This window comes from Lagenorhynchus albirostris, chromosome 14, assembly GCF_949774975.1.
Source record: "Lagenorhynchus albirostris chromosome 14, mLagAlb1.1, whole genome shotgun sequence".
Classification (NCBI taxonomy): domain Eukaryota; kingdom Metazoa; phylum Chordata; class Mammalia; order Artiodactyla; family Delphinidae; genus Lagenorhynchus; species Lagenorhynchus albirostris.
The window spans coordinates 35,499,160-35,514,206 of record NC_083108.1 but is presented as its reverse complement, the minus strand read 5'-3'; the positions used below and the strand labels follow the sequence as shown (position 1 = coordinate 35,514,206).

At 38.1% G+C, this 15,047-nt stretch overlaps 1 protein-coding gene across 1 annotated transcript; it reads right to left on the bottom strand.

The window, feature by feature from the left end:
- Positions 1-12,089: 12,089 nt before the first annotated feature.
- Positions 12,090-13,486, bottom strand: LOC132532291 (store-operated calcium entry-associated regulatory factor-like). Its single transcript, XM_060170629.1, has one exon. It carries the CDS (start codon positions 13,425-13,427, stop codon positions 12,426-12,428), a length of 1,002 nt encoding a protein of 333 aa, XP_060026612.1. The 5' UTR covers positions 13,428-13,486; the 3' UTR covers positions 12,090-12,425.
- Positions 13,487-15,047: the final 1,561 nt, after the last annotated feature.

Here is a 15,047-nt window from a genome sequence, read left to right as displayed (position 1 = left end):
TTGTTCTTTTACCTCCTTAAATATGTATAATTTCATGTGCTCCACTATATGGTTGAGGGTGTCTGACCATAGTAACCGTGTGACATAACAACAGTGCCTTCCTCTAGATTGTATTGCCTTTTCTGTAAAAATATTTACTAACTTATGGACTACATGAATATCTCCAAACCAAATACTTTGGAAATGAAGAGGAATGATAACAAACATAACAAGTGATTGAATGGAGATAGTAGGAGGAGACTGACAAAGTGTAGAATACATGCAGGAAAATTCTAGGTTTTCTCTATTATAGAGAGGTCTTGTGTCATCCTGAAGATGTATCCACAGGCCAGATGATTTTCTGAAATATTTGCATGAAATGTTGGTATTTATGGTGGCCCATTTTTCTCCATATCCCCCCTGGATTTGGATTGAGGTCCTTTTAGATACTCTGGGTACTGAGAGGAAAGGAAGCTGGCAGCTTAAATTATTACAATAATTTATGTGTTTAATCTTCCTTTTTAAATGAACCTTGTGGTTCTGCAACTGGTACATACAGTATTTATAAATACAATTAATACAGTGTCCACTTTCTGGAGGGGGATCAAACAAAACAAGAAGAATAACATTAAGTCAACCAAAAGCAGCTGGCCAGACTCTGCAGTCAACAGTTTATGAGCAACCATAGCTCTGTTGCCCTCATTAAATAGCTATGTGGAGTCAGAAAATCATGAGACCTTCAGGTCTCAACTGACCCAGACCTGCACTTTCAGATAGGTGAAGGTCTAGCCAAGGAAAATACCCAAGAGTTCCAGCCACACAAACATGATAAACCATTTTAGATAGAGCTGACTTTCCTTCAGACATCAAAGGGGTATTTTGTACTCTATAGGTCTATGGGATTGAGCACTGTGGTGGGTGAATGGAATTGTTCATCATAATCTTTTCTTTTGAGATACTTGAAACTTAGGGTGTGAAGTGTGGTGGAGATGGAGTGTGTACTTCCCTACTCCACCTAAAGCCAACAGAATGAAGTAGCAATATGAGTTGTTCCCAGAATGACTAGTAACATCATTTTTTCATATATAGAAAGGGCTGAAGATGCTGACCTGTAGAAGGAGACAAACAGCAGGTGAGGGGGAGCTGTCATCAACTCTCATTCTGGTGCAGTACAAATAAAACACCAGACTCTGCCCTACAAACTTCCCAAGCATGGACAGGCATCTTTTTACCTGCACTAGAAGCATCTATTTCAAAATTATCTGGGTCAACACAAGCTGAGTTTTAAGCCCCACAAAGAGTACAAGGATCATTGTAGAGGAAAAAAGATGTGAAAAGAACAGAAGGAGGAGGGAAAAGGAGGTAGTGATGAGAGCTGGGCAAATCACATTCTTCATCTCCATCAATCTGATTTCTTCCAACATCTGATCATTTTTTTATGAAAAAAAAAACTTCATAAAAAGCCTTGAGGTATGTGTAATCAAATGTCAACATGCAGCTAATGCTTCAAAAGGTGTATTTAGTAGATAAAAAGAAAACTTTTAATACCATCATGGATGACCATGAAAAATGCTTCAAAAGCCTTACAAAAATATAAATGAGTAAGTAAATAAGTAAGTAAATTGATAAATAAAATGTTATGAACAATGTGCACTGATTTCTTTTTTTAGCAGCTAGGCATAAATGTAAGCATTTTAGTTTGATAATCGACATTTCAGAAATAAGGAAACATCTATACCTAACAGTTGAATCCTTTAGAAATAAGATTCAGATTAAGTGGCTACCTTTAAATGTAAATCTTGAGAGGATATAATGAATAACCAACAATCAAATACCAAAAACTCTAATTATAAGGCAAGTAGCACTTTTCTTTCTTGACAAATGATCTTTCCACTATTTTATAATGACAAGCTAAGAAGATCTAAGGGGAATTTAATAAAACAAGAATAATTTGACCTGAAAAATGAGAGGGAGTGGCAAGAATTCATAAAGGATATCAGCTCACTTCCTTTAAAATCATAAAGAAATGGCCATTTATTACAGTAAGAAAATGTTGACCAGATAGAAAGAAATAGTTGGTGGGAGTGAGAATCTGCAGTAAACCTGTGCTACAGGAATACATTTTACACAGTATAACTGGTTCTCCAATCATCTGTCTGGAGCACTTAAATTTAATCTTGCTTAAAAGAAGATGAAAAACTGGTTGAACTTTCAAGGTTCTACCCAGTTTTGTGAGATTGTGAGCTGGAAATAATGAAACCATATGACCTTCATGAAAATCCCTGTTTCTTTTCCCACTTTTCATTGGCAGTGGGACCTTAGGGGACCAGGGTACACGTTGTTCCACCAGAGGTGTTACTGATGACATTTCTATAGAATGTTTCTCCTTCTCAAAGAATCATAGATACAAGCATTAGAGAAGGCCTACTGCTCCCTTTCTCTGTTCCCCAGAGGACTTGCAGAATTGCTTCAAAAGTTCTTTCCTGCTATGTCCAGTCAAGTTTCAAATATACCAAGAAATTAAATATGCTTCAGGCCTTTGGTTAGCTCTTCCGTATTCTAATAGATCTTCTATTTAGAATATGCTCCTCAAATCAAACCCACTGCAAAAGAAAATCATCCCATTCCTCTTACAAATCTGTAAGAGGAATGGTCTTCTAGAATTGTTCAGTAACTTCTTCCTCTGTGTCTTTGGTCACTGCTACCAAAGGAAACTAATCATGTTGATGGCATTGTCATCAGCTGGTTGACAAATGGAGTTTGGTCCATTTTGAATTTCAACCATACCATTCAGATAGCTTCTTTGTCACCATCTCTCTGAGGCATCTAGATTCCCACAACATAAACACCAAAAGGTAAATCTGGGCTGCAACCTGGATGGATTATGAGAGGTGTTGGGGAGAGCTGCTACACTTGGCATCAACTCACTTCTCAGTTTTCAGGTAGAAGACACACAGAAGACCCCATCTTGGCCCCATCCACATGGACTAGAGCTGCTGCTGGAAACTTGTCCCTCTTTAAATAAATATTTTGCAATAAGGGAGAGAAAAAATCAGTCCTATTAATCTCTTTGTGCTCAAATGAACCTGGCTGAGCATTACAGCCTGTGTGCGTGTGTATGTGTGTGTGTGTAGTTATAGTTATATATAGTTATATATTTTGTTTCTTACTAAAGGGATGGTTGAATAGAACTATCTGGTTTAAAGGATGAGCCTGACTGATTACTGTAATTCATAGGGCCTTAATTAGCTGCACAAACCATTAGCTACAATTAGACTATTATAAAACACTTGATGCGCTATGTCAACCATGGGGCCTCATTTATTCTTGTGGCAGGGATCAGGAAGGGGGAGGGCAGGCACACTATACTGCCAAGCATGCTAATAAAGAATGATTTTTGATTTAAGATGTTGCCGATAGTGCCTCAAAATTAATCTCAATAGCTGTCTAATTTGTGTCGGTGGATGGTATATTTATTGTGAAATGACACCAAAGCTAAATGAGTTACCTGAAGCAGGAGCGTTAATGTCAGTGCCTGGATATTCAACTCCATATGCTAGGATACTGTGCGACGCTGGTGCCAAGTGCTCCTGGGGGACCTCATCTGTCTCCAAAAGTTCAGCAACCATCCAGCCCCTGATGAAGACCTACTAGAGAATGGACTTGAGGACACGGGGAGAGGGAAGGGTAAGCTGGGACAAAGTGAGAGAGTGGCATGGACATATCTACACTACCAAACGTAAAATAGATAGCTAGTGGGAAGCAGCTGCATAGCACAGGGAGATCAACTCGGTGCTTTGTGACCACCTAGAGGGATAGGATAGGGAGGGTGGGAGGGAGGGAGATGCAAGAGGGAAGAGATATGGGAATATATGTATATGTATAGCTGATTCACTTTGTTATAAAGCAGAAATTAACACACCATTGTAAAACAATTATACTCCAATTAAGATGTTAGGGAAAAAAAATCTCAGCAACCTGACTTCCACTGCATGATACTTAAATAATAATAATACAGGAAAAAGAGGATGAAATGGACAGACACTATCTAGGACAGGAAGAGGCAAAGAGAGGTGAGAAAAGGAGAGAGAGAGAGATGGAGAGAGGAAACTGCATTGTTGCTATAAGAGTTTCCTAGGGCAAAGTTTAGCTCAAGATAATTATGGAATGAAGATGATAGCAGAGCACAAGTTGTCCTACAGGAGGTTTTCCATTAAAGAAGAAGAAATGAAAGAGACATGATAGTGGGTAATAGTCTCCCAGGGGACAGAAGGAGAGCAGGACACATCCTCTTCCACTCAAAGACATATTTCACATTTACAGTGGATTTGAAACTACAAATTTCATTCATGTTCATTAGAACTTCCCAGTAAGGGTGGGAGTCAGCAGTGGCTGTGAGGAAGCTTTGGTACAGAGGACAGGGGAGAATCCCCTATCCACAGTCACATGGTCAGTTATGAACACCAGCAGGGCTAGAATTCAGATTTCCTAAATTGGCGTTTGTATTTTCAGGTAATATTTTGAAGGTGGTTCCCAAACCTGGCAAAACATAAAACAAAAGAAAGAAAGGAAGGAAGGAAGGAAGGAAAGGATGGAAGGAGAGAGAGAGAGAAAGAGAAAAGAAAGAAAGAAAGAAGGAAAGAAAGAAAGAAAGAAAGAAAGAAAGAAAGAAAGAAAGAAAGAAAGAAAGAAAGAAAGAAAGAAAGAAAGAAAGAAAGAAAGAAAGAAAGAAAGAAAGAAAGAAAGAAAGAAAGAAAGAGGGAGAAAGAAAGAAAGGTTATTCTCAGCCTTCCCCAGACTTTCTGGATTAGAAACTTGAAGTGGTAGTGAAGCTGAGGAATTTCTATTTTCAGCAGTCTCCCCAGATAATCAAATAGATTTGGAAACCACTAACTAGACCAGTGGTATTTAAACTTGAGCATGTCTCATATTCAGTCTCCATTGGCTGTACCCTACCCCAAGCATTTCCAACTCAACAGTTTCTAGAGGTCTGAGGATTTGCATTTCTAATATTGATATATTTCTAGGTAATGCTTAAGCTGCTGGTCCAAGTACTATGTTTTGTGATGCTCTGAACAATGGCTCCACAGTAGAATCACATGGGAATCTTTTAAAAATCTGATGCCGAGATTGTGCCTCCACTGAATTAAGTCAAAAACTGGAGTGTGTTGACTGAAAACTTAATCTAAGAAAGAAATGGAAAATTTTATTCAAGCCAAATTGAGGATTATAACCTGGGAAGAGCATCTCAGAAAGCTCTGAGAACTGTTCTGCTTGTTAGAAGTCAATGCACAGTTATACAAGTTTTTTGAGAGAGCTATACATTATATATTATTGACAGTTTACACAATCCAGATCTAAGCATCATCGTGGCCCCTTATAAGATCACGAAGGAATGTTATCTTTTAAGAAGTTGTCTTGTTGGTGCTAGAAGAATGTAGTTCTTTATGGTTAAGCAGGTATTTCTGCCAATGGGGGAGGTTAGGTTGACGCATAATGCAGATAAAAAATGCACAGTAGAGGAGAGAGAGGGGGCCAAAGGGCAGAGAAAAAATATATATATTTAAATTTTTCTTATCTTGCCATAAAATATGAATTTTATTTCACAAATGTAACTTAGGTATCTGCATTTTACAAATCTCCCCAGGTGATTTCTATGAGCAGTCTGGGCTGAGAACTGCCTTTGTACAAAACCCTCTTGAATTAGTACAATTCAATTAGCATCTGTTATGGACAGGATATGTGTTGTGTCTTCCCGGTAACAATCAGTATTAGAAATTAGTGCCTAAGTTTAGCTACAGGGATTTATTTTTTATTTTTATTTTTTTTTTTGCTGATTAATAAGAATTATTTCTTTTGACAGAAAATAAAAATGATAGAACACAAAATGCCAGGCCCAGCCCCTGAACTGGCCTATTTGGCCAAAATTATTAGTTATTTTTTTTTCTCATACCTTGGTCAATGGAACACTTCAGAATATCCTTTGGCAATTCCCAAATTCAGATTCCTAGGCCACGCCTAAACCAGATGAATCAGAATCTGTGACATGTGGCCTAAGAGTCTGCATTTGAAGAAGTTCCCTGAACCACATTATTGGTTTAAATGTTAAATAATGTAATTTGATGAAGTCAGAGTCTGAAAACATCTCTTTTTGTACCTTAGAGATGCCATTTGTTCAAGTTTATCTTTAAGATACCTTGGCTATTTCTGTCTAAGATATCCTGAAAGATGCTCTCATTTTTTTATGAATCATGGACCTTATGAATAATTCCAGATGGAGTTTCTTATTGTCATGTGTTACAGAGTATTCACTGGGATCAGGTGAGCTGCCATAATAAAGAAAACACAAAATGCATAATAATTTGAACGCAATAACAATAACAATAGCATGAAGTTTTCCCCATTGATGATTCAGTAACCAACCCTCCTTATCTTTTATGGTATTACCATCCCCCTAGGACTTCTGTATTATCTTCCTCCAAAAGAAAGGAGGGCAAGAGAGCAAAGGGCTTGGATGGGCCACACCCACTTACAAGCTTTGACCCAGAAATGGTACCAACACTCTGCTCATATTCCACAGGCCAGAATTCAATCACAGACCACACTCAGCTACAGTAGGGGCCAGGAAATGCCATGTCACACTGTCCAAGAGGATGAGAAAAGAGGGTTTTGATGAACAACTTTCAGTTGTGACCCCAGTCAGCCGCTCAGAAGGTGTCATGTGAAGTTGGAGAGAATAAGGCAAACACACTGAAATAAACTAAGGAAAAAGTGGGAAAGAGAGAAAAATAACTCAGACACAATCTTTTAACCCCTAGAAACAGTCATGCCTGAAGGATCTACCTCAAACTTCACAGTCACATGAACCATATTCCTCTGTTCATGTAAGCTAGGTTGCATTACTTTTTCATCACCAAAATGACAACTGATGAAGTAGGGGAAATAAACATTTAGGTTTCTGGGAAGGAGACACAGAATATGTCAGTGATATAAAATAATAGTCAATTATTTAAAGTTTCCTTTTCTGTCATTCTTCTGCTAATTATGATTGATGCTTATTATGACAAGACTGCTGACTAAACAGTAAAATCTCTTGGAAATCTGTGTCAATGTAAAGTTAAATTTTCCTTTACATTTGCTGAGGCTGGGAGAAGATAAGCCTGCAGTCAAGATGAAGATGTCCTGAATCTCCTGGGATCCCACACACAGCTCTGGTCACAGTACTCAAAATAAATGTAGCATAACTAGAAAGGTTTGAGGAAAAGGACAAGAAGATGATTAAGAGGAGTTTGAGGGAATCATTACTTGATGATGACTGAGATATGTAAGGAATAGTTACATAAAAAAGAGAGAGACATATGGAAAAGCGAAGTATGTTTGGAGGCCATAAAGTTGTGAAAGGAATGCCCAGAAGTTCACCTACATTTCGAAAGCACTTAACTGACAACACCACATGCCAGGAACCAAGCCAGTGCCAGTGGGTGCACTGAGGACTCCACTGTGAGCCCTGGACTCAAACCCTCCCATTTCCCAGGGAAAACTTCAGAGCGTGGAGCTTTGATGATTTTTCAGACATTTGGGCCAGAATTTGAAATCTAGCTCTACCCCCTGCTGGTTAACAAACTTAAGAAATTTATTTAACTGACATGAGAAGATTTGTTTTTTTCATTTGTAAAATGGGAATGAAAGTAAACATGTCCAATGGGACATGCCTGAAACAGTATTATGAATGTTGATCCTTACAATAGGATTCAATTTTATTATAAGGATGACAGTAACCCTTGAAGCTTGAGATTTGTTTTATATAAATAAACCTCATTAAGCAAGGGTTGAGATAAACTGATGATAGGTGTTGCTCTGAATGACAGATGAGAAGGCAGGCAAAATATCAATGTCACTTTTCACGTTATATAAATGGATGGATTCTTAAGAAAACAATTTGTCTTGTCCTATCATAACACTTTAATGATGATCCTGATAAAAGACAGAATTTGGGGAAAATAGTCAATATGACCTATAAAAAGAAATTTAGGTTTTAATAATGTGTTGATAAAGCATAGGCATTTATAAACTTCATTAAACACTATTCATGTCCCTTTTGTCTAAGTTATTTACAAAAAAAAACCAACTGTGATAGAGCTCAGAGTGGACTGGCCCTCTGATGCCTGTTAACCTCAGTAGGTCCAGTGAAGATCCATGTGATTTTTCAATAGGGACGTATTTCTTCTAATTCAATTCACTTCATAGATATATTAGGAATAATCTGCCTCTTTCTCTCTGAACATATTTTGTTACATCATTTTATAAGTAGCAAGTATTTACATAGTTAATAAATGTAATATATGTATATATATTTAGATTTATGTATTAATAAAAAATCTAATATCTGTGAAATATGAATTATATTCTAACCGTTGTTTAATCGGTATACCCAACAGTAGTAAAAACCATCACTGGAAATGCAATTGTGGGATTGGCACATTGGCTTGGTTTTGGAGGATTTCTATGCTATGAAATAGTGGGAGAGCTCCCTGGCTATGCATCCTCTGAAAACAGTTTTCATGAAAAGATTCCAAAGAGAGAGTTAGGGGAATAAACTGAATTGACAGAAATAAAATATATTTGATCACCTTGATCGCTATATATGGAGATGAATATGAGTTTTAGACACAGAATTGTTGCTAGGATGGAATTGGAAAGTACCTTTGAGGAGATAATCCAAAGAAATCAAAACTAGAAAGGGCTTTTGAGGTTATCCTTTCAGCTACCCTATTTCACAACTGAGAAAAATGGAGGTCTAGAAAGAACACTTAGCAGCTCTAAGCCTCATTTCCTGAGGGGTCAAAAACACAGTAACTTAACACACGCCACCTCCATTTATATATGTAGTGGAAGAAGTTTCTAGATCTTCTAACCCTTACATTGACCAGGTTTTTATAAGTATCACAGAAGTTTAGTGATTCTTAATCAAAAGTAATATATGTAAATCATAATTTAAATTAAAAAATGTATAATTGTTTTACAAATTGGCACATGACAACTTCTTTAAATAACAAAGTGACTTCATGTATGCAGAAAATTTGGTAACACAAAACCTTTCAGTAATATAGTAATTTTGTAAAATTTAGATAGTCTCAGGAATGTGGGAAGCAATTTATATTCTGTGAGGCAAACAAGAAGAAATTCATGATACAAAATTATCACTTGCTTTCTAATCTTTTAAGTATGAAAGTCACCATACTTAAAGAAATCTCAATTCTATAATATTTCCTTTCTTTTCTAACCTTCCTAAATGAAAAAAACACTAAAAAACACTAAAAACACTAAACAAGATAGTGGAACATGTCAAATCAGCCTTAATTTTTGGCCTCTGCTCAGGAGTGATGGTACCACTCTATAATTACAGCTAAGAATCCCAACTTCAAGATATAACATTTAAAAATGATACTCCACTGGAAGGGGCCATCTCCACTGTAAATTCAGGTTTATTGAAGGCCACCCCACAACCATCACAGGACATGGGAGCCTCTGTTGATGAACTACAGAGATGTTGCCAAAGATGGGGAATTACCGGGTTCCTTCTGTGTAGAGACATTCAATCTGCCAATTTTAAGTTCTTTTTTTTTTTTTTTTTTTTCGCGGTACGCGGGCCTCTCACTGCTGTGGCCTCTCCCGTTGCGGAGCACAGGCTCCGGACGCGCAGGCTCATGGGCCTAGCCACTCCACGGCATGTGGGATCTTCCCGGACCAGGGCACGAACCCGTGTGCCCTGCATCGGCAGGCGGACTCTCAACCACTGCGCCACCAGGGAAGCCCAATTTTAAGTTCTAATACCTGCAACCTCTGAGCAAAGGAAAGGCAGGTAAAAAAGCTATGGGAGGAAAATACTGACATTCTTTGTTTGCGAGACTGGGCTCAATTCTCCTAAGTTCTTTTCATGCAATATTTTTACTCCTTCTTATTCTGAAAGAAAAAAGATCTCTTGGATCCAAATTTATCACAATCAAAATAAAAAATGTAAAAGATCAGTATAAAACATTTAAGAGCAAGAGTTAATAATGTATATGATAACATATTGTACTAATATATTGACAAATGTGGCAATAAATTATTAATGTGATTATATATCATCAAATATACCAGCCATTCATCCTCTCTTCTGTTTCAGTTTAAAAACAAAGCAAATCCTAAGACTATAAAGCAGTGATAGACTCTCCAAGTGCGATTTCAATTAAACACATTTCTGAGAAACTCTTCCCACAAGCTCCTAAGGAGGCAGGTTGTCTGTCAGTTTATGACAAAGTGCCTTTAGGAATGGTGACAAAAGACACAAGGAAATGACTTCTATATTTCAATTCAAATCTCAAAATCAGATTTGGTCAGGTTGGGGCAAAGCTGAGATGTCAGTAAAGTTTATTTTTCACAGCCCTCTTATCTCTATTTAGGGCCTATTTTCTCCATCCTTAGGGTCATAGTGCGCTGTGATCAGTTTCATGTATCAACTTAGCTAGGCTATGGACCCATTACACAACCAAACATTAATCTAGATGTCGCTGTGAAAGTATCTGAAGATAAAGTTCATCCTCAGCTGACTTTAAGTAGGAGAGATTGTCCTAGATAATCTGGGTGGGCAAGATTCTATCAGTTGTAGGACCTTAAGTGCAGAAATGAAGTTCCCTGAAAAAAAAGGAGAAATTTTGCCAGTTTTCTGCAGCTTCAGCTCATGCTTGAGAGTTCCAGCCTGCCCTTCCTGACAAACTGCTCTACTGATTTGATGTTTGCCTAGCCAGTCCCCATAATCACATAAAACAATTCCTTGTAATAAATATCTAACTTATATCTCCTATTGATTCTTGCTCTGGTTGAACTTTCTGGATACACAATGTTTCCAAGGCCCTTTGTTACCCTTAACTGCCCCCAAAACTTCAATTAACAGGAAATAATTTATTCTCAGTTACATTGATATCTGGGTATTTTATGAAATCAAAACTTTGTCCTGTACAAAGTATAATTGCAAGCATTCATCATTCTTCATAGGTGAAGGAAAGAAGGAGCAAAGCATTACATCATTCTACCTCCAATTTATGTCATATAGGCAGCCCTGAAATTTTTTTATAGGTCAGGCTAGACTTAAAATCACACTTTGAAAGGAAGTGTCAATATAGTTTTACTTTTTTTCCCCCTGGGATTGTATTCTTACAGAGGTACATAATTGAGGGCTCTGAAACATATATTATTTGGATTTTTTATTATATATTCCTTTAGGAGGACGGCAATGTACTGATAGCCCTTGACCTATAAAAAATCTATGTTGGGGCTTCCCTGGTGGCGCAGTGGTTGGGAGTCCACCTGCCAATGCAGGGGACACGGGTTTGAGCCCTGGCCCGGGCGGATCCCACATGATGCGGACCGGCTGAGCCTGTACACCACAACTACTGAAGCCTGCACACTGTGCTCTTCAATAGGAGAGGCCACTGAAATGAGAAGCCCACACACTGCAACAAAGATCCAATGCAGCCAAAAATAAAAATAATTAAAATAAATTTTAAAAAATCTATGTTGAATATAATAAAGCAATAAATAGTATGTAGTCTGTTTTTAAGATATAGGTTAGAATAATTTCCAGGCTTTCTTTTTTTATTTTTTATTGGGCTATAATTGTTTTTTTTTTTCTGTCATTTTAATGTAAGACTGACACAGACTGCTACAACATCTGAGATTCCACAGAGAACTACATGCTTCTGTTATTAGAAAACCTTTGCTGAAGCACTTGAACTTTACTTCTTAAAAAAATGAATACGGAGGCTTCAAGCATTTTTGTCAGCACACTGCCATTCACAATAACCTTCTAGATACTTATTTTCTACCTTTTCCTAAAAAGGTAGTTCTCACTTACCAGAACCCCACACACCACTGACAGGTTCAAAGCTCCTGAGCTCAGAAGTGATCAAAACACACAAGGAAGTATAATTAGTAGTCCAAAGTTTGGTTTAAATGTTTGAAGAACAGCAAACACCCAATAACACATACCAAATAGATTATTATCGCTTCTATGATGTAATGAATCAACAACTAAAACCACCTAAGACTGAAAATTTCTGTACTCAGTGTCTATTGGTATAAAGCCTTCATTCTTAATGCTTCTTATGGCATCACAGGTGTCAGAAATCACACAATACATTCTCAGCATTCTACAGTAGTCATCACTTTCAAAAACTATAATATACATCTGCATGTTACACAAACATGATTCTCTAGATAAGTATTTTGTCATGTCAACCCCTAGCCTCAAATAACAGAACACAAAAAGCTATACAGGACAAAACACCACAGAACTTTTGCATATTCCCTTTCCTCAGCTGTTAGCAAGGGGCACGTTTTATAAGAGAAAGTGATGAAAAATCAGAAGTTTTGCATCCAGTGTTTGATCCCAACTTTTTACTTTCTTATCGTCTTCTGGTACCACCATATCCTGACGCTGTTCTGGTTTTTGGCTCTGAGCTTGAACACGCTGAATAGCTTCCTGGGTCTCCACGAAGTGGTGAATAAGCACGCCTATTCCACGAGCTGGAGTATGAGGATGGGTAGTACCACGAGTCAGAAAAGGGTGTTGCTGCTCTATTGCTGCCAAACAAATATCCTAATATTCCTCCAGTTCCCAAGCCAGTCCAGAACCCTGGTCCTGAATTTTCATGTCCTTGTTGTCCAGTGAAAGCACTGCCAAAACCAGAAGTTGCACCATGCGGTCCTGTGAACTCAGACTTAAAGCCTGCAGGAGAGGGTCCTTCAGAATTGGTGAATCTCTGATAACGATGGGAATATGGAGGATACTCAGAATATGGTGGAGGAGAATCATGACCATTACTAAGGAAGAATTTATAAACTCCAAAGGCAATAGCAAGTAGCACCACGATGGTAAGCACTCCACTGATGCTACAAGATTCTCGGGAGTACAACTTATTATAATAATCAGAGAAAGAGTTAAAGCCATGGTTTTTTCCAGACTCTCTCGATTTCTTCAGGCCAAGTTCCGTGTAATCTAAGTGATACTCCAAGCCACAGGAACCTCTCAGTACATACTGGTCTTCAGAGGATTCATAGCCTTCACAGCTCACCATAGTTTTTCCAAATTTGTACGCGATATCTAAATCGGTCTTACATTCCCACTGTACATCATAACCATCCCAGCCTTTGTTCTGACACTGTATGACTTTGGGGGTATAAGAATCACATCCAGTTGTGCCTCCAACACATTTCAACTGTGGGATCGGATCCAACCTACGGGAAGTAGTATAGCGGTCATAGTGGAGGGTAAGAGCTTTTATATCCCGCAACAATACTCTGTCAGGGCCGTTCCAGCCCCGGGCAGAGCCCGCGATCAACAGAAGCAAAAGGAGGCTGAACAGAGCGCAGCGTCCAGCCGCTTCCGGCCCGCCGGCCGAAACCATGGCGCTCGGTGAAGATGGCGCGCGGCTGCCGGGAGCTCGCAGGTCGGAATCCTGGCTGCGGAAGGCCGCGCACCGTTAAGCACCGACGCCGGCAGCTTCCGCCGCGGAAAAAGGCTGGGCTATAATTGTTTTACAATGTTGTATTAGTTTCTACTATACAGCAAAGTGAAGTAAAGTTCCCTGTACTATACAGCAGGTTCTTAAGAGTTATCTATTTTATACATATTACTGTGTATATGTCAATGCCAATCTCCCAGTTCATCCCACCCCTCACAGCCCACTTCCCACTTTACCCCCTTGGTATCCATACATTTGTTCTCTACATCTATGTCTCTATTTCTGCCTTGCAAACCTGTTCATCTGCACCACTTTTCTAGATTTCACATATATGCATTTATATATGATATTTGTTTTTCTCTTTCTGACTTACTCCACTCTGAATGACAGTCTCTACATCCATCCATGTCTCAACAAATGACCCAATTTCGTTCCTTTCTATGGCTGAGTAATATTCCGTGTATATATGTACCACAACTTCTTTATCCATTCCTCTGTTGATGGGCATTTAGGCTGCTTCCATGACCTGGCTATTGTAAATAGTGCTGCAATGAACATTGAGGTGCATGTGCCTTTTTGAATTATGGTTTTCTCTGGGTATATGCCCAGTAATGGGATTGCTGGGTCATATGGTAATTCAACTTGTAGTTCTTTAAGGAACCTCCATACTGTTCTCCATAGTCACTGTATCTATTTACATTCCCAACAACAGTGCAAGAGGGTTCTCTTTTCTCCACACCATCTCCAGCATTTATTGTTTGTAAATGTTCTGAAGATGCCCATTCTAACTGGTGTGAGGTGATAACTCATTGTAGTTTTGATTTGTATTTCTCTAATTATTAGTGATGTTGAGTATCCTTTCATGTGTCTCTTGGCCATCTGTATGTCTTCTTTGGAGAAATGTCTATTTAGGTCTTTCCATTTTTTGATTTTTTTTATATTGAACTGCATGAGCTGTGTGTATATTTTTGAGATTAATACTTTGACATTTGCTTCATTTACAATTTTTTTCTCCAATTCTGAGCATTGTCTTTTCACCTTGTTTATAGTTTTCTTTGCTGTGCAAAACATTTTAAGTTTCATTAGGTCCCATTTGTTTATTTTTGTTTTTATTTCTATTACTCTATGAGGTGGGTCTAAAAAGATCTTGCTATGATTTTTGTCAAAGAGTGTTATTCCTATGTTTTCCTCTAAGAAGTTTATAGTGTATGGTCTTACATTTAGGTCTTTAATCCATTTTGAGTTTATTTTTGTGTATGGTGTTAGGGAGCATTCTAATATCATCCTTTTATATGTAGCTGTCAAGTATCCCCAGCACCACTTATTGAATAGACAGTCTTTTCTCCATTGTATATCATTGCCTCCATTGTCATAGATTAATTGACCAAAGGTGTGTGGGTTTACCTCTGGGCTTTCTATCCTGTTCCATTGATCTATATTTCTGTTTTTGTGCCAGTACCATATTGCCAGTATTGATTATTGTAGCTTTGTAGTACAGTCTGAAGTCAGGGAGTCTGATTCCTCCAGCTCCACTTTTTTTCCCTCAAGATTGCTTTGGCTATT

Bases quoted from the DNA above. Each gene is read 5' to 3' on its own strand.
- LOC132532291 (XM_060170629.1), bottom strand. From the start codon at position 13,427: ATGGTTTCGGCCGGCGGGCCGGAAGCGGCTGGACGCTGCGCTCTGTTC.